Here is a 19,725-nt window from a genome sequence, read left to right as displayed (position 1 = left end):
ACATGTAATTTTTGTGATCGGATCGGAGGACTAAGACGAGTTGGTAGCCAGTGAACCTTAAAGCAAATTGTTTACTAAAAGATCTGAGAGTGAAAAGTCCCTTCGAGTCTCAACCACTTTTGCTTTTCCGGCGTCAGCAGGGAGTAGAAGTCCCTAGCCACTAAAGGTACGCTTTTCTCGCACAATTATTCACCTTAAGCAAATTTACAGACGTAGTAGGTTACTGACGTTATCTGTACAAAAGCCGGGTGATCAAGCATTAGTCATCAATTTTACACCAAAAGTCTACCTTATAAATTGCAAAACACATTGCCAAACAACACTGATGGACAAAAAGGACACAACTTGATAATATCAAAGCCCATTTTCGAAAAGATGGAAAGTTATAGAGGTCACGCTTCATCGATGCTGGCTTCCGCTTTCATTCTCAGAATTGATCCACTAGCTTTCCACAGCACTTCTTCTTTCTTTGCAATCCCGATTAACTTACGTCCGAAATCGATAAGTTACTGGTTCAAAAGTAGGTTTATGTTTGTTACTCTAATTTAGTACATGCAAGGCCGTCTATGCATTTAATTTGCTTTGAAAATTGAGATGGCGGATTGAATTCTACCGTGACAGACCACAGGGTTTTCATATAAACAAACAACTCATTCTCGCATTGTTTGATTGAGGTGGCTTGATTTCAAGCAATTACTTCGTTGAAGTATACTTTATTTGAAGGAGCAGGCGTTAATGAATCGTTAGAGTGTTAGACAGATACATGGAAACGCATAATTACTAAACCGGTTTGCCTCCCGACAGTTACGATTATTAAATTTTGCTATGTTTCGCTCATTTCAAAGCTCTTTTGGCCTTGGTGCTGTAAACGCCACCGAGGGTAAACAAACCGTACGCAAAACTTTCATCATATACACATAGTTGATCTTATATGTTCGACTCAGAACCGGGATAAAGATGTTCTCGGAATATCCACTTATTGTGTATGGGCTGGTGTACTGTTACCTGTTTGTCTATAATCATTTAGCATTGATTTTATGATGTGGAAAAAAACATTAAATTCTAATTACTTCTAAATCTTTAGGCTAAATCATCGACACTGACGTTCTACTTTGCATGGTCTATGATCGATAGCCGTATAAAGTGTAAGTACAAAGTTAAAAGTAAAACAGGCGCTTTCCGAGAACCTATGTTTTCGTTATGCATCTAAAAATAAGCTAAATTAAAATGGTTGGTCGTGATTCCAGAGTCTTATTCCCTTTTTTAGCGAAGATGGAGTCTTGGATTAAGTTTTTAGGCGAGATGTGTTATAGATCGGCCAATTTTAGCTCCATGCATACTTAGCAGATGTCAGACGAAGATCCCAAGTGCTGCCATTTTTTCCCGGAAATGAACATCATAGTGCGATCGTAGCTTGTTAATTCATGTGTTTATTGTGGAAAGTTCCAGTTACAGAAAACAGAAACGTAAATTCCATGCCAAAACCTCATAAATTTCTGTGTATGTAAAAATATAAAAAGCTTTCACTCGCTAGCTAATGAGGGATCAAAGATTCTTCATTTCAGGTGCAGTGAACCAAGCGACATTTCACGGAGAAGTATTCATAAATATCTCTTTGCTTAATTGTAATCTTACATTTTTCTCTCTCTTTTGCTTATGCCCTTGGTTATATTATCGAGAAATATTTTTTTTCATTTGAATAAGTGCTACTGAATAACCACTTTTTTGTTTGTAATTGCAACAATTTCTGCACTCATTTTTTGTTAATCTTCGTTGATGATTCTTTCGAATTCTTCAAGATATCCAGCTGCACCGTGGGTTTAAGGTTGTTCTAATTTCCTATCAAACAGCCAAGTAAAATCAATCGAAGCTACGAATTCTAAGGAAGTTGCCAAGATTTGTTCTTCAAAAACTATCCAACTTCTCTAAGTAAGAATCAAATTATCACAGCTAGTGTAGGTTCTCTTGAAATCACCCAGTTTGGTACAGGAAAGTATCTTCAGTTAGGCGCCAAAAGTGAATTAAAGGAAAATATAAAAGTTTTCTAACGGATCAAATGCTGTCCACAAAGTTCGCCTAGGTTAAAAAATTAACTTTGAAAATTTATATTGATGATTTGATGTCCAAGAGCGTAAAATTTTGGCTTTTACCTTTCAAATATACATTTGCCCCGTCAATGGCTCGAGTCGCATCCTCTTTTTCTAAAAAGATGAAGTACAATTTACACGGGTTAGAAAGATGCCATTAATTTTATTCTCCTTCTTTGAAAGCTACACGTCAGAGTTATCTCTTAAAGGGGTGTTTGATAGCTTGTTGTTCAGACTTAAACATGATCCTTGCCAAGTAGTTAGAAATGCGTTTTTACTGACAAAAGCATATTTGATATTTAAGGGAAGGTTATGTTCCTTTGCCATTTACACCCCACGAGTCAATGAGCTTTTTTCCGCTTTAACTCCCTAACATTTCTTGTAAGTTAGAAGAGAGAATCTGGTGGTATATCAAGATGAAACTCTCCATTTTATATACCTGTGTCTTCTTCTCTTAACCTTTTAAAGGGAATCGTCAGGAGAAGCTGAGTGTTCATAACTTGAAGGGTTGATTTATGATCATTTTGTAGGAGTAAACGTTTGCATACAAACATGCTTTATTCCCTCGTTAGTACGGGTACTATGAATAGACACAGCCATGATAGCATGCATTGTTTTCCATCTTAGGGACCGTTCCGAAATGCCTTACTTGAGCTTGGTCGTATCTTTCGTAACCGTACTGACTTCCTCAAAATATCAAGTAACGGACGAGGCAAATACATCAGAACAAGCTCCATGTGTTTACATGGTTTCCGAAGAAGAAGTATACAATCTCACGAGTTTAGCAAACATCAATCACAAACCTAGGTTTGTATATCTAACGCATACCATACACTTATTGACTGAGCTGAAGGGTCGAACGGGAAAATATTTAGCTCGATCGAGATCATGACGTACATGACCGAGACCCAAGTATTTTCCGGTCCGGCCCACACAAACACGGTCAATAAGTATTAAATCATATGACCACTAAGTGTTGAAAATTCCGAAAGTTCTGTTTCAGCCTACAATCAGCGTCAAAAATAGTTGACAGATCATGTTTAAAGAGTCTTATTTGAGTGTAGAATAACCCTCCTTTTTGTACGACACTTTGAATCATTGACAAGAACCCCCTTCCCCATTCAATTAATGTTTCCTTGTAGCTAAAAGTTCACGGAATCATGATACAACGTTAACAATGTTTTTTTTGGGGTGGGGGGGAGGGGGGCGGAGGGAGCGAATAGGTTAACTTAACAAGTGCAAAAGAGTTAAAATCGAAGTAATGGGAGGTTGAAAAGGTCACTAAGCCAACAATTTTGCCGCCGATTGTAGATAGTATGCCACAGAAGCACGCTCACGAGACAACCACAAAAAAGATCCTACAATAAATACTTGTCCTTTGTCTTCTCGAGTAACAACCACAAAAACCCTTAATTCATGGAAAAACGCGACTTTTCTTCACTTTTTTTCCTTAAGTTTTTGCAACAAAGCCGTGTGAGTGCAGGCGTATCATCAATCCCACGCTTGCATAATCAAATAATTCCAACAACAATGTGTCTCCTTTTCCTAAGCAGATTTCGAACAGAAAGCCGCGGTGGTTATAGGTACAGCTACAATCCATGCTTCTCTTTCAAGCTAGGGCCGAAGAAAGAAAGCTCATGTCGCTCTAATGTTGCGGTAAGGAGAACCGAGGGAAGCTTAGAAAATATTGAATAGCCAGCATGAAAGATGAAACAAAAGTGATTTTATTCCGTTACTTATCATAGGAAGAAAAATAAGATGTCTTTTGTTGAATTAATATGGACAGTAGAAGACTTGAGGCTACCCGAAGAGACGTCCTTGGAACGTTAGTTCACCTTGAAAAGCGTAGTTCCTTCCTTTTGACGTCCGAACTTATAATTAAAAACGGTGTTTAGAGAAGGAAACATCCTTTACTGCTGCCGGGTCACTTTCTTGAACAAATTACATTAGGAAGAAGTTTATTTACATAGCAACTTGGAATGATTTAAAAAGACTAAATAGTGATAGAATGTCTTTTTGTTATATTTTCCAATTCGGGCTTTTTATTCTATCTGACTCAGATTTTTTTTCTGTCTATAGTGTGTTATCTTGTATGCAAATAGGGCACGCAAAACACGTAAAGCTCTCGGGTGGCTTTGTAATGAATTATTTTTCAGCCAAAGTTTTGGAGATGCGGGGTAATGATCTAACATCAGTTGACGAAACGTCTCCCTTAGGGACCATGGAATCAAATTTTGCGAAATGTTCTCCTCCTAGAAAAATGTTATGGTTCATGGCGAAAACCTCCGTCAGACGGAGAATAGTTTTGGGTGTTGAATTTTCCAATTCATAAACTTGTTTCAGATTTGTCGATGGGTTGAAGGTCATGAAGATTCCTACGTGAATATTGGCCATCAGAGCTCAATGCATTTCGATGGAGAAGGTAAAATTCCAAAGCTACGATATAATCGGTGAGTATCTGTATTTACCGAGTGAAAACAAAGTGGATCAATTTTCCGTCTAAGGTTCTCATGTTTCTACAAAAGTGCGAGTTTCTGGGGATGAACATGCAGTTGCTACTTTGGTTATCATCTGAAGTACTGTCCACATTTCATACATGGCTATATATCGCTAGCATGATAGCCACCAATGTTACTAACATCTTACAACCAACTTTTAAACCTTAGCTTGACTTATTAACCTCCGACTTGGCCATCTGCGATCCACAGTTATAAGCTCATTACACTGAGTTTTTAGCGTGTTCGTAATCAATTTTGCATTATATACAATTTTTTATATTGTACCGATTCAATTTTCTTTTCGTTCAGTGGTAACTGGATATCCATTGTATCACTGGTGTGCGAATTATCTGAAAACAAAGGCAAATTCAAAGTTGTGACGGATCTAGAGTCTGGAGACATGGTAAGTGACTCTCTTAAACGACTTGTTTGCCTAATTTGAAAGACATTTAAGGGAGATCAGTAAGTTATGAAATCCTCCTTAGTTCTCCTCTTCAAAATTTTAATGTCCAGAACGAGCAATATGACAAAACACTTTAAACAAAAAACTGACATTTTAGCTACTTCTTTCAAGCGATGAATTTTGTGTCATTTTCTCAATTTTTTAAATAGTAAGCGGTGTGTTCAAGTTTTTAATCATAGTTTTACTTACTAAGTCTCCGAGGGGTTGCACCACAGAAGAAGAGAGTACACGATCAACTGTCTATTACTCCATTTCTCTTCAGAAATTTAATCTGTTCCATAAGTGTGCATGCCCGAATAAGTGTGTAATCAGTCCTACAACGAAACCGAGAACTACAGCTGCCCCTGGTAAGTGAAATAATTCTAACCATTATGTCCTTACATTTCACAAGTTTTTGCAATTTCTAAAGAAAATTCTACGATATCAGATTCACCAACAGGTCGAGCTTCTCTATTAAGCTTTGAAATGATCTTCTAGAGAAACTCAGAGGATAAAATGCTCAAAGTAAATCTAGCCTCAGATAGTAACCTTAGCCAGAATTGAAAACCAGAAACGCGTAGTGTTAAATAAAGTTTTCTCTTTTAGTTGCACTAAATTAAACTAACATTGTATAAATGATCAATAATTTTTATTGATTTTAAGAGCTATCCATTGTCATAGTTGTTAATGTCTTTTACAAGTCATCCTTGCGGAATTGGTAATGACACATGCTGAAGTTGAAAAACGACAGAAAAGAACTGTTTACATAAAATTAATTGAATGGGGCCAAGAACAATTAAGGATTATTATCGCTATTGTTTCCGGAAGTTGCAGAAAACACAAGTGATATGAATCCTTAATTCTACGAGAAATCTTGCAGTTATTAATTATGACATAGAGGGAAAAGTATAATTTCATTAGGAAGATGAAAAACGACCAATATAGCGGCCTCAGCGTCCTAGGAACCAATCAGTTTCGAGTAATTTTACCCGGACAATTACCAATATTATGAAATAAATGTCCTATGACCCAGCTAGTCTTCATTGGTAATTTTCCCCTCCATGTTTTGGTATCAACTACAGTATTTCTCTGTGTTAAAGCAGATGATGAAGGCATTGTAGTTCCTGTGGTCGCTAGTGTCGCTGGTGCCATCTGTCTATTTGCTGTTCCTTACATTATCTGGCGACTTGTCAGACAGCCTCCCAACGACGTTCCACCGGCACCGGCAGGGGCACCAGCACCGGCAGGGGCACCAGCACCGGCAGGGGCACCAGCACCGGCAGGGGCACCAGCACCGGCAGGGGCACCGGAACCGGCACCGCTTCACGATCAGATATGCAACCCGCTTTTGGGTGAAAACCTTCGAACTGATTATGGTGCAGTTGGTGGAATTGATAACCCATCCAGTGCAAGTGAACCCCCGTCGGGAAGTGAGTCTTCTAGTTCAACAAAGCCCGCGTCAACGAGCTCATCATCGTGTAGTGATATCAGAGTGTCTTCTAAAGAAAGTTCTAAAAACGAAAACAGGTCATATGTCTGTTGAGGAAGGCACGTTGATGAGTTCAGCAGCCGCTCACCGTTCAGACTATAGGAAATTATTTGGTTCCTTGCGAGCTGGCGGAGGCAATTAGATGGCGAAAGATTCTGATCATGTAATTGAGCAGTTGATACTGGTATTAAAAACAATTAAAAACATAGCTTTAATTTGAGAATGAAACGTTTAGAATCGCTTCCAGCCATGAGACAACGCAAGGCTAGTTTGTTTATTCACTCTAAAACAAATTAAAGGCGAAAAAAAGATTTATTTGCGTAAGAATGGAGTATATTTCATTAATCTCATTAGGGGGCAACAACTCTCATTGCTAGCTAGAAGACATCAAATCAGAAAGTTAAGAATGGAAAGAAAAACATAATCCAAAGAAAGAACGAAGAGGACCCCCCTAATAAAAAAGAAAGAAACAAGAGAGATTTTTTGTTTGATCAAGTTTATATTAACGATTCAATGGTGGTTACTCAGACCCACACGTTTGTCTTCTGATGTACTTTAAAGTTACAGAATGAATGGAGAAAAGGGTTTGTAATGACTTGTACAGGATAAGTTGAGAAATTTTAACTTAATTTCTTTCAAATGACAAACTTTAGTTCTAGGACCTATAAATAAATAATGTTTTTGCACAAAGTCGATGGATAATCCTGATAGTAACAATCCTTTGGGTAAAACCGAAACTCAGAAAATGGCGTCTTTAACATCAACTTGCCTGTTTATCAAGTACCATTCCTATGATACTGATATCCTTACACTGCTGCAAAACCATTCACCTAACTCTGTGTCGGGTGGGTGAGGCCCACTGTCCTTCTTAAACTTACATCGCGCTTACATTTGGATTAGTGGATCAGCATCGCTCAGATACCGACTCTTATCTTAAATGTAAATGTAAGGAACTGCAGTCATGCTTTAAGAGATCTCCTCCAATTCATTCTCCAGTTGAACTCGATGGCTTTGCTTTCGAGTCTGTTAACTCGGCTAAAGTGCTCGGCGTTACCATAGGAGATGATTTCAAATGAAACGATCACATCTTTAATGTAACCTCAAAGGCTGCCAAAAGATTGTACATCTGAGTCAACTCAAACGTGCTGGTATCTGTGCGAGTGATCTTGTTTTATTTTACTGTAGTACCATAAGATCGGTTTTAGAATACGCATTTCAAGTATTTCACTCCAGCCTTCTGTTCTATTTATCCTAAGAGCTGGAACGTATTCAGAAGCGCGCCTTGCGCATTATCTTTCCTTGTGCAAGCTACAACAGCGCGCTCAAAGAGGCAGGCATCTCCTCTCTTTACGACAGGAGAGCATCTCTATCGTTTGATCTTTTTAATGACATTGTTCTTGACATTAATCGCAAGCTCGCTGGTCTGCTCCCACCTAAAGCTGAGCACCACAGGCAGCTGCGCAGCAATAGGAAGTTTAACGTGCCAGTGTGCAAGACTGATCGTTTTAAAAAATCCTTTATTGTTAGCCATAGCCTAAGGATGTAAATATATATGTTTAAGTATGTATATTTTTTTAACACAAGATCATCCTAAGTGAAACTTTTTTATTAGATTTGTATATTTTTATTATTAAGATTTTCAAACCATTTTAATTATGAATTTTGTTTCTTGTATTGTATATTATACACGTACTTCAGTCTTCGGACTGCGAGGTGTTTCTTTTTAATAAACGATTTATCTATCTATCTATCTATCTATCCATGTTATATGCACTGACATGTTCAATTCAAAGTTCAAATAATTTAAAAAGACTTCCCAACTCACTAGGGTGAATATTTACGAGAAAAGACATAATAATAGGTTTTAAAATTATCAGTGGCATCGTCAGTTCTCGTGATGCGTGCATTGATATGCAGTCGGCGGTGAAGTCCTTCGTCATTCTGAATCGCCCGTCAGAAAATTGCTATCAATTTAATGGTTAGTGGTAAATATCAGAGCCATTTCCTCCTTTAGCAGACTTATTGGTAATGAGGGAAAAGAGGTTATTGGGTAAAGTATTTTGGCGCTTAGTCGCTCTCAGTCTGCTTTATGCAGTTTTTTTTAGTAGTCGTTGTTTCGTCTGTTGTTGTCACGCATTATTACAACATCTCGGTGGAAGAACATTAGTTGCTACATGATCTAGGTAGCGATTGATTAGCTGCAATGGATCAGGGTATTAATGAAGAAGCTTTCTTCTAGCGGTGTTGCGGTCTCTCATCACTCGTCCTCAACTCTCTCACTCTTTAAAAGACCAATGAAAAAGGACTGGGGACTAGTCATTTCTCACTGGCAAAGAAATCTTATTGATGATTAATCATTGTGGAGGGAAAAAAAAATCCTTTCCGAAAGTCGCATTTCATTCTAACTGGCCAACAAGACTAACAGAAGATTTCTACGGATTTCCAAAGGCTGGCGAATAGATATACAGCTTGCTTTCCAGGCTTCACTGTACTTGAAGGTAAATCAATCTGAAGATTGCCACATCTGTGACGGGTAACAATCAGGCTGACTTTACATACTCTGGTTTAGTAGGTATCTATTGACCCAAATCTCACCTTTGGTAATTTTAGAGGAGACAATCTCAATCATAAGATTATGTGTGTGCCTAAAATAACCCGAAGAAATCCGAATAATCCGAAATAATTCGAAAAAGTCCTAGAGAAAAGGTTCGAAGCATGTCATAAACTAGTTTAAAGCTAATTCCTTCTCATTTTCTCTCATGGAATACAATAACATCTGAAGGAGATATAAATGGTATCTAATCCGGAAGTATCTCAAGCTTTCCTAAGAAAACATAGGTACTCTTTCAGCACGCTACTCTACAAGAAATGTCGAAATTTTCGCAGAATATATTTGTTACTATTGTTTTGAGGAAGTGAAGTTTATCAGTTTTCACGGGGAATCCCCCAAACTTTTCAAGTAAGAAGTGATGTCATTAATATTCTGCCTGTATTTCCTTCAAACTTCTACGGCGGAAAGATGGGTTTGTCCATCATTTTGTTGTGCGCTACAATTCTGCAAACATTTTTCCGATACGGAAAGGGTTATGCAAGCTCCTCTGAATGCTCTCCTGTCCCCAACATGGCCTGCGCTTGGCAAGATGGAAATGGGAGTATCTATAATCTGGCCCCATTGATATATTCAAGCAACGAAAGGATCCATAGGTAAGCAAAGAAAAAATTTTAATTTAAAGGAAAACAGAATATATTTATATAATTATCCTAAGACGTTGAATATTTCATGGTAAGTACTACCATCCGTGCCTAATTTTTCCACTCGAGCGCGGCTCGAAGCAAGTTAGTTTAAAGTGAAATTGCTCGTGACTTCGATATAATCTCTTTGTAGACTGCTGTGTTCAATTTAGGGCACACTGTTTCATTTGTTTCGTTTCAGGCTTTCTTTCTGCCTCCTGTTAGAGTAAACTTGAAATAGCAAAGCTCGGTTACAAAAGCTCTTTTCAACCAAGCTTTTGTCGTAACAGAACGATGTTTAACATCAGCGATCAAAAAAGTCTTCTCAGGAAAATTTGGCCCAGATCGTTTTTGCTAGGAAATGGTAAATGTATGTGAGCTAAACAGCTAACCAAAAGTATATTTTCGAGCAACTCTGTCCAGTATTACTTGTCTAGCGTGACATGTGTAGACATGTTTTTCACTTTCGTTTTTATTAAGTAATCCTAGCAAATCTGATGATTGACATATGAAGCCGACAAGAAATAGAGATAATTGAACTTTCGATCTTTGTAGCAAATTGAAACCACATAACTGACACAAGGGAATAGAATGACGCGAAAACAATCTTTTGTAAAGCGACCGAGTCAGTAGAGAGAGTTTGAGGAGTTTTGACTATATAAATCAGTTGTGATTTGTGAGGAACTCGACTAAATAAATCAGTGGTGAGTATACTTGAGTGTGATGACTAGGAGATCCCTGCATTTCAAAATGATTCTAGTAGCTTCTATTAGTTTATCATAACTCGATGCTATTCAGCCTTTTGCTTAACCAATGCTTTCTCATGAATATTTTTCTAGAGGGTTCGTTGTAAATGGTACACCTCATGGAAAATATAGTCAATACTATTCGTACAGCTATAATCCATGCAGTTGGCTCAGTTTAGCCGGTGACTGTCAACGGGGATTTGAAACAGCAGTAAGTAATGATCTAATTATTTTTACCGTGATAGATATGAAGCTCGACGTTTTCGGCGTTTTTGTTGTTCTTGGAAAATCTGGATATTTGAGCTTTTTTTTGTGCAGCAATCCAGCTTTGTCCATTGGGACGTGTAAGAGTTACTTATTTTTTATCAATAACGTAAATACATGAGTAAAGCCATCTTACAGCTCTTAGAAGAACACCTGAGTTTTCGATGGTGGAAAGACTCGCTGTTTCAATATTCTTTGTCTTCAGCTGCTCTGAAGAAAGCACAGGTTACTCGAAAAACAAAATGATCTCCATCTTAGAAATAAGATCCATAAAATCTTACGTTGTAGGCCCCCACGTCGAAGTTAGCATCAGATATTAACTGGCGACCGTGACATTTTGAGAACACAGACTGGACACGAATAAAACAAGGGAATGAATAAAATAGCAGCCACACCACCCTTTCAAATTTTATGTTTCACATACCGGAATCTTGTTTCTCTTCCTTGTCTCAAACATCAGACTAACATTGAGATTTGTTGGTGGCCCTGTGGCAGCAGTCGTACTATTTCTCGTATCTTTTCAGATATGCAAGTGGACTCCAAACAACCATAATCCTGACAATTATCAATCAATTGGAAATAAGGTGCCAAAATGTACCAAAACGAACAACGGCATTCAACTTACCTACAACGCAGGGGGACGGTATGTGTATTTGCACGTTCCTATGACCAGGCTCAGCAATAAAAATTAAATTAAGCATAAATCTAGGCTCGATTTCCGCCGCTCTAGCGGTCATCCATGTCTATGACGTAATTTGAAAATATTAATTTATGCGTTCTCAGATGTCACCGAAAGTGAAATAGGACTCCAATTCGAAGGGATGGTGTACATATAATCGCTAATACGCCGACTAAATTTAACTCGAAAACTGGATATGTCTTCTGTGGCTGCGAAGAAAAAGATTCTAGGAAGAAATCCAAGGTTTCTGATTAGCGGAAAAGGATTTGCGGCGTATTGGAGATTCCTCTTTCTCGTACAGGCGTGGAAGGTTACATTTGTAACGATCACTGCCATCGACAAGTCAAGCGCCTTGGGGAGAGTTGAAAAGACTAACCCCCGCTCCTCGGACTACCCACTGACCCCGCTCCACGGACTACCCCATGGACTACTCCGCGGACTACCCTGCGGACTACCCCCACGGACCACCCTAAATAATCAAACAAATTTACTTTTACAGTGGAAGAGACACAAGCCTACCTGCTCAACTTGCACGATCAAAACAGCCGCCATTTTCTATTCACCAACCTCCTCGACCCAGTCTTTTTTTTTCATTTTCGCCCCATTCTTCATCGGCCATCAGTCTAAACACTGTTTCCACGATTACTTGGACAAAATGATTACAAAGATTTTAAACTAAAAGGGGCAAATTTTGCGTTCATTTGTAATACATATCAGTCAAGAATGTCAAAAAGCTAATTTAGTTCACCTGTTTGTAGTCCTTTCATCCTGCGGGGCGTCAATTGTAAGGAAGGTTCAAAAGAGCTACTTTTTAGCAAATGTTAATGTCGATGGCAAACCGGCTCGAAGCCGCTTAAAAAGAATAATATTTCACAGCGCTTATTGATCGTCCACTGTGGAAACAGTGTTTAGACTGATGGCCGATGAAGGAAGGGGCGAAATTGAAAAAAAGACTGGGTCCATGAAGTCGGTGAAGAGAAAATGGCGGCTGTTTTGATCGTACAAGTTGAGCAGGTCTCTTCCCCTGTAAAAGTAAATTTGGTTGATTATTTAGGGTAGTCCGTGGGGATAGTCCGCAGGGTAGTCCGCGGAGTAGTCCGTGGGGTAGTCTGCCGGGTTGTCTGTGGAGCGGGGGTCAGTTGGTAGTCCGCGGAGCGGGGGTCAGTCTTTTTAACTCTCCCAGCGCCTTGAAAGGCTCCGAGAAGATACAAATACCCTTCATCCCTCATTGTAGAAAAATTTTGAAACGAATAATAGAACGAAGCGTGGCATGCCCTCCGACTCCACTGTTTCGCCAAGTGTTGCCGCGCCGTCAACTTCGCTACGTTTTATTTCGCATACAGTCAACAACTTTCTAAACGACTCATCACAAGATGAAAACATCATTCCGAATTTTCTCTTCGAAGAGCGAAAGAAAGTTTTCATTAAGCTTCCTTTTTGTGGTAAAAACGAAAAGCTCGGTAAGATGTTTGTTGCAAAACTCAACGAGTTCACTAATTTTAATTTCATCTTTGTAATCCTCTGGCAAACAAGGCAAATCAAAAGCCTCTTTAACAACAAACACAAAAACACTCACAGATCCAAAGTTGTTTACAAAGGAGATTGTTCTTGTGGCGTAGATTACATTGGCAAGACTGTAAGAAATTTAGCAGTACTTATTGCGGAGCATTCAAATCCTGCTCACACCTCTGAACCTGCAAAATACTTGTGGGAAAATCCATCACATTCTTTCACTTGGCGTGTTCTCTCCTCAGCACAAACATTCCACAAGCATAGGATCGTCGAGGGGGTAATGATCCAACAATTCCTCCTCAGTTTGAACAAACAAGTTATTTCTTATGTCTCCATACTTTTCCCATCGGGAATTACATAAGATTCTTATGTCTACAAACTTTTCCCATTGGGAATTACATAAGATATATATGCATGTGCAGACGGTCATTATTTTCAACCCTGATGATGGCAAACAGCCGAAAACGTTTGGTTCAAACATTTTAATTTTTTCCCTAATCTTTTAGCCTTGTATAGAATATACACTGAGAAATATTATGGGGTTCTTTCAAGGGGTCCAAATAGAGTGGTTTCTTTTCACTCTCCGTAGTCTAGTGAACTGCTTGCTTGTATTTGAAAATTAATAATGACAAATTAGGCTTCAAGTCGTTCTTACAAATGATCACTGAAAAGCTATATTTGTTAAAGCTTACAGTACAGAATGATTTCCATAACTTGGCGTGATATTGTTCAAAGTTACAGCCCCTTCGTTATCTATCAAAATCCAAGTTTTAAAGCAACAACAAACACTACACGCAGATATCTTATAGCACCCAGGGCTTGAAATGTTCCGTCGTGCACGAAAGTCCTGTGCTATTTATGTTTAAGTGTTAAGAATTACTAACCCATGAATTATACACGAAACGTGCTTTGAATATGGCTCCGCTTACCGATGTGAAATGCAGTGAGCCTCGTGGATTGCAATCAGACATAAGCTCGGTTTGGAGGGGCATGGACCGCCATCGTTTCGCTGACAGAAACGCCTCGGATGAACCGGACTAGATTTGGCACTCGCCACGTTCTACTGGTCTCTTCACTTGTTTGTTCGTCCCATATAAACTTCACTGTAGTTCCCATAGATTTAAGAAATCGAACTTGATCTTCCAAAAGTGACATCAGAGAAGAAATGACAAGAACGTTTGACTTCGCACTTAACAAAGGCCTGATATATCAAGTCTCTCCGTGTCGAAAACAATCGGTGCGGACTGAAAAATCAGCGACTTCCCGACTCCGTTGGTTGGAATCATGAAGACATGCTGGCCGCTAACAAGCTTCTCTCGAGCTTTTTGTTGTAAATATTTCAAAATTTCGATCTTAATCGTCTCTAAAATTCGTCCACATGCTACATTCATCAATCCATCATCGTCCACTGTTTTGAAAACTTTGTCTGACAAGATAATTTATGCAGCCTTACAAAAATCTGCGGGTGAAATTCTGATTGGCTTTAAGCAACAAAAGAAACCTCAAGCGTACAGGCGAGTGAATCAGGCCAGTGTTTTTATGTGTGTATACAAGTTAACTAGGGTGGTGTCTATTTCTTAGTGGGTACAACACATATTATATAGGCTTAGAGACAACTTTTTAACACTTTGAATAACATATGAATTTTACTACTTGGAAACACACAAAAGCAGACAATTAACAATCATCAAGATCAACAAATCTACCTTTCTCAAAAAATGATGTGGAGAGCTGTATTGGTTAAGCAATTGGATATTTTTTTTTTATCAGAAACCCAAACCCAAACTTAACACAGAATTCGATTATATTAGAAGGCGCTAACTTCCTAATTTATCTTCTTTTAGGCATCTTGAGGGTCAAAAATCCATCGTCTATGTGAAGTGCGATCGGACCAAAGTAGACATCAAAGATGCAATCTTTAATGTATTCAATGAATATGAATGGGTAAATGACTCAATTCACTGACACAAATTATCTACTGAAATGCCCTATAAATATAGAAAAGTGTTGTAGATCGCGAAGTTATGAGTGCATTATAGCTTATCCTCGTTAGGCGATCAGGTTGAAAGAGTATGCGTCACTCATTAATTTTCCCTTAGGCATCTTGAAGGTCTAAAAGAATCCATTGTCAATCCAGAGTGCGACTGGACCAAAGTATATGTCAAAGACTGACAGTATAGCTGTCGAATCATCGCGATTTTATTTTGATAGTAACTCTACAAATCAATCATTTAAACCATTACAAGGCTTCACGAAAAACATGAAAATAGCTTTTCTCAATTTGTTTTATCATTACGAACTTTTTAAGACATGCGAAGTCTTCGAAGTGCTATGCAAAACATGGTTGAAATATATTAGCATTTTGATAAATATCTTATCAGACTTGCTTTATAAAATCTATGGAACTTTTTAATGCCCATGGCGACTTTATTTGCTTTTCATCATTCCTACCAAGGGTCTTGTTGCGTAAGAAAATGAATTACAAGGGTTATCGCATGTTGATGGTATAGTTAGGCTCTTGGAAACTCCCTCTTGTTTCGTCTCTATCATACTTTAGAAATTTGGCCTGAGTCACTTGTGTGGTTGTGGGAATGGTTGTCGTTCGGAGATACCTCTGACGTCATCAGCAGCGAAGGAAAATTGTAAGTAAATATAAAGTCAAACAGTACCAACGTTATTACAGGAAAGTGATGAGAAGGAAAAGTTGCAGATACAAAATAAAGAATAAAGATCTGGCACTGACTTTACAGTGCCACGCATCAAATAATGTCTTCAATTGTTGCTTTCACAAAAATCATACAATGTCAATAATACATATGATGCACGATCCTCGCAGTAGATAGCGCTATTTAAGCAATAGCGAAAATCAGACCTGAAAAAAATCAGGCCTGTACGGGATTCGCACCACTGACCTCTGCGATACTAGTGCAGCGCTCTACCAATTGAGCTAATAAGCCAACTGGGAGCAGGCCGTTAAGTTGATTCGTAATAAACCCGTGAAAGTGATAAATGAGATACAATGAAATATTTGAAGTTCATATATTTTGTACTGCGGTATTAGGTACATATGATGCACGATCCTCGCAGTAGATAGCGCTATTTAAGCAATAGCGAAAGTGGCGAAAATCATTTTCGCTATTGCTTAAATAGCGCTATCCACTGCGAGGATCGTGCATCATATGTGTCTAATACCGCAGTACAAAATATATGAACTTCATATATTTCATTGTATCTCATTTATCACTTTCACGGGTTTATTACGAATCAACTTAACGGCCTGCTCCCAGTTGGCTTGTTAGCTCAATTGGTAGAGCGCTGCACTAGTATCGCAGAGGTCAGTGGTTCGAATCCCGTACAGGCCTGATTTTTTTCAGGTCTGATTTTCGCTATTGCTTAAATAGCGCTATCTGCTGCGAGGATCGTGCATCATATGTATCTAATACCGCAGTACAAAATATATGAACTTCATATATTTCATTGTATCTCAATGTCAATAATATTATAAATTTTGAAAGTTAATGGACGGGCTCGTAATTGCTCAGTGAAAGCCAATTCACTTTTAATCAATTATAAGTTAAAGAAATAATTTATCGTTGAAAATAAAATCTCCTGGTTTCTTTTTTATGTGTGCAGCATACATTGCTGTGGAAATTGCGGTTCCAACGGCTGGGGGCCTTTTGCTGATTGGCTTAGCAGTGACGATATGGTGGAAATGGAGGAACAACCAACGAGATGACGAAAGGCGACCACTGCGTCAAGACGGCCCACGCCAGGAAGGTGCAGATATAATCCATGATGTGTCCCATGGATCAGACTTTGAGAGGAGACCAGCACCCGTTGAACCATCACGGAAAAAAGACAACAACCTCAGACGTGTATCTATTTGAGTAGCTAATGTTAAGGAAATGGAACTATTCGATAGCATGTATTTCTTAATGCGTGTACCAATCCTTCTTTCTCTTAAGATAACTTCTCCCAAAACGATGTTTATTGTTAGTTAAAATCGGTGACAAAACTGTTAAAACAATGACCTTTTCCATGCCTTATTTACTTCTTTTTTGTCTATTTTATCTTTGCTAAGTTAATTTTTTTGCTCCTTCCCGCAAAACAATGTTGCATCTTGTGTCCGTGATCTTTTAGCTAAAATGATTTACAGCATTTAACAAATAATAGTCATATTCTACACATAAAAACTGTTCAAACAATAATTTTGACCCTAAATGTAGATAAGAATGTCCCCATTAATTAGCTGTTACCACTGAAGACATTAATTATCTCTTGCTCTTGCTTAAGTTTTAGAATTTCAAGAATTGTAAGAATGCTAACTTGTTTTTACTTAGTCACTAATATTTTGGATAGAGCTGAAAGTTTCAGATCTGACCTATTTTCTTGAGTTGAATGATTTGAATGATTGGTAGCGGAATAAAAATAACACTGGTTCAAAAGCCAAATCACGTCACTACCCTTGCTAAGAACATCCAAGGCATGTCTAGGTAACTGCAGCTTTGGTTATGTTCGATAGCAAATCGATTCGCAACTTGTATGATAGCGTCTTACATAATTTGTAATAGTTTTTCGTGATTATGAATATATACTTAATCTTCCTAGGAAGAATGTACACAATATTACTGTTATAAAAAATGTTTCAGAATTTTTGGTGCTGAAAAAGTGTTACTTTTGAAAATTACGTTGATATTGCTTGTCAAGTTGGTTTTGTAAGTGGTTTTTGTATTATAAGTAATTTGGACACTATAGATAATGCACTGTAGCTAATGTCTGAACCGTAATTAAGAATGTAGAGGATGAGGTCCCAAACATGTAAGGGGCAAAAAACCCAAGGCTCATGAAAACATAGTTTAATGGAAGATCTGAATATTACTAGTAACTAAAAAGGAATTAAAAACATAAATTTACATTCAGTTACTGAAAATCAATTTTGTCTAAGTGCCTTGAAAGGAGCTTATTCGGTGCAAGAATCTAAAATCAACAAAAAGATGCAACTGTATGACGCCCGGGAGCTAACAAGAAAACCTTTGGTTCATTTGCTTCCTGGTTCAGAATGTAACATTACCGCCTCGATAGTAGTAAATGTATTTTTAATCAATCAGCAAAATTGTAAAATAAAACAATTACTATGATTCGATTTAGTTGATTTATGTGAATAAAAACGTTTTTGTTGTTGTTGTTGTTGTTGTTGTTGTTGTTGGGATCAGATGTCAACTGAGGCCTTAACGATAATGTTGCAAGACAGAGTGAACATAATAAATTATATGATATTGATGGTCGAGAGATTCGATATTTGGAAAGAGGAACTAAGTTTGAAAGCGTAATCTCGAGGGATATCCTCTTGTAAGAAGGAAAATCCTTGAATTATCCTAGCTCTTAGTCCTAGCGCGCATAATTTATGAAAGATGACTGCGCGTTTATTTTAAAATGATCACTTTTTCTATATTTTCTAAACGCAAAAGAGGGGTAGTTTGTGGTTGTTTCACTATCGAGTATAGTGTTCGCTACTTTTTTCTCTGGTTTTGAATTAAGCAAGGTTTTTTTTGTTGAAAAAACATGAAATGACCCAAAAACCTTATGAAAAACAGTCGCCAAAAACGTGAATTTATACAACGTAAGGTACGCTCTTAAAGGTACCCATACTGACTGTAGTCTACAGACATAGGGTGCTGCTAGTAATCTGAAGCAAGCATGCGGAATTTTCTTCCCAGAAGTATTAAGATGCTATGCTCGATATATTCAAAAGATAAAGTTTCTGACGAAAAATCTCATAAGAGGAATGAATTTGAATCGCGCTGCCGTACCGATATCCCCTTATTTTAGTTATACAATTGCAATGATCGAAACCAAATTGTCATGCTAATGAATAAATCTCAGCATGAAATAGAACCATTGATCTGATTGGTTCTTATGGCTACATGTAAGTCGCTTACCTACATGTTGTTATTCAGTCAACAACGCATGCTGTCAAGATCGACAAAAATGAACAAGGAGAATTAAGAAGCATGAAAATATTTGCCCGGAAAGTCTTTGAAGGTGGAAGAATGCACCCATAGTACCAGGCCCTTTGAGAAGACAAGATTTGCAGTTTTGATATACATTGAGGTAAGTTTTGTCGAGTATTTTACAAACGTTATCGTCAAGTTGTTAAGGAGCACGTCACCTTAGGTACTAAGATTGCTTTGCCCTACTGATTATCGTCGTTATCCGCTGCAGCATTAATATGATAAACATTCTAATCGTTCAACTCTTCATTTATCTCAAGAGAAAATCAAAGAGAAATTTCTTCAACTATCATCGCCGTTATTTACACATCTAAATTGAGCATGATTCCTAAACGTATGGACTGTGAAATGAAGATATCTAAATTGAATATCCAGAGTGTGCTGCTCCAACCAACTGAAATGGCACGCGCTTGATGAGTTGACAAGTGCTAGCCAGGAAAACTTTAAATGTTATATTCATGTCATAACGTTCAAAATTGCCACCATGTAAATTAGATCCACGAAAGCATTCCTTGTAGCGGACCGTTGTTCACGCCGTGCGATACCCACTGGATGATAGTTTTAGTGTTCTCGTTATATCATCACTCACCATTATGATGCATGTTAGGTACAGATTTTGCTGTTGGACTCCACAAGGTTCACCTTCTACATATAGAGTAATCGGAAAACAAGGGAGGGCAAGCTGTTACATAAATAAAACAACCAAAAAAAAAGACTGGTGTATGGGTCTCCATAAGTATTTAGCTTTCAAAGCTAACAGATTACA

The 19,725-nt window shown here is 38.0% G+C and overlaps 2 protein-coding genes across 6 annotated transcripts; both read left to right on the top strand.

The window, feature by feature from the left end:
- The first annotated feature begins 1 nt into the window (after position 1).
- Positions 2-8,262, top strand: LOC111325293 (uncharacterized). 4 transcript variants are annotated; one of them, XM_088731889.1, is made up of 9 exons: positions 2-166; positions 1,085-1,145; positions 2,715-2,894; positions 3,641-3,743; positions 4,431-4,537; positions 4,895-4,988; positions 5,311-5,395; positions 6,128-6,273; positions 6,346-8,262. In XM_088731889.1, the coding sequence occupies exons 3-9, from the start codon at positions 2,728-2,730 to the stop codon at positions 6,568-6,570; spliced, it is 927 nt and encodes a 308-aa protein (XP_088588015.1). In that variant the 5' UTR covers positions 2-166; positions 1,085-1,145; positions 2,715-2,727; the 3' UTR covers positions 6,571-8,262. The 4 variants fall into 4 exon arrangements, with proteins under 4 accessions (XP_088588015.1, XP_022784828.2, XP_022784830.2 ...); XM_022929093.2 differs by having other exon boundaries at positions 3-166; positions 6,128-8,262; XM_022929097.2 differs by having other exon boundaries at positions 5-166; positions 6,131-8,262.
- Positions 8,263-8,656: 394 nt separating this feature from the next.
- Positions 8,657-18,132, top strand: LOC111325287 (uncharacterized). Of its 2 annotated transcripts, XM_022929083.2 has the most exons (7): positions 8,657-9,014; positions 9,536-9,720; positions 10,587-10,704; positions 11,282-11,400; positions 14,793-14,892; positions 15,506-15,590; positions 16,582-18,132. In XM_022929083.2, exons 2-7 carry the CDS (start codon positions 9,536-9,538, stop codon positions 16,833-16,835), a joined length of 861 nt encoding a protein of 286 aa, XP_022784818.2. In that variant the 5' UTR covers positions 8,657-9,014; the 3' UTR covers positions 16,836-18,132. The 2 variants fall into 2 exon arrangements, with proteins under 2 accessions (XP_022784818.2, XP_022784817.2); XM_022929082.2 differs by having other exon boundaries at positions 8,657-9,720.
- The last annotated feature ends 1,593 nt before the right edge of the window (positions 18,133-19,725 follow it).

Source organism: Stylophora pistillata, chromosome 8 (genome assembly GCF_964205215.1).
Source record: "Stylophora pistillata chromosome 8, jaStyPist1.2, whole genome shotgun sequence".
In the NCBI taxonomy this organism is placed as follows: Eukaryota; Metazoa; Cnidaria; class Anthozoa; order Scleractinia; family Pocilloporidae; genus Stylophora; species Stylophora pistillata.
The sequence above is the reverse complement of the archived record's forward strand: the minus strand, read 5'-3'. Positions and strand labels throughout refer to the sequence as shown.

Bases quoted from the DNA above. Each gene is read 5' to 3' on its own strand.
- LOC111325287 (XM_022929083.2), top strand. From the start codon at position 9,536: ATGGGTTTGTCCATCATTTTGTTGTGCGCTACAATTCTGCAAACATTT. The intron at 9,721-10,586 runs GTAAGCAAAGAA...ATATTTTTCTAG, and splicing joins AGCAACGAAAGGATCCATAG to AGGGTTCGTTGTAAATGGTA. The intron at 10,705-11,281 runs GTAAGTAATGAT...GTATCTTTTCAG, and splicing joins AACGGGGATTTGAAACAGCA to ATATGCAAGTGGACTCCAAA.
- LOC111325293 (XM_022929095.2), top strand. From the start codon at position 2,728: ATGCCTTACTTGAGCTTGGTCGTATCTTTCGTAACCGTACTGACTTCC. The intron at 4,538-4,894 runs GTGAGTATCTGT...CTTTTCGTTCAG, and splicing joins CCAAAGCTACGATATAATCG to TGGTAACTGGATATCCATTG. The intron at 4,989-5,310 runs GTAAGTGACTCT...ATTTCTCTTCAG, and splicing joins ATCTAGAGTCTGGAGACATG to AAATTTAATCTGTTCCATAA.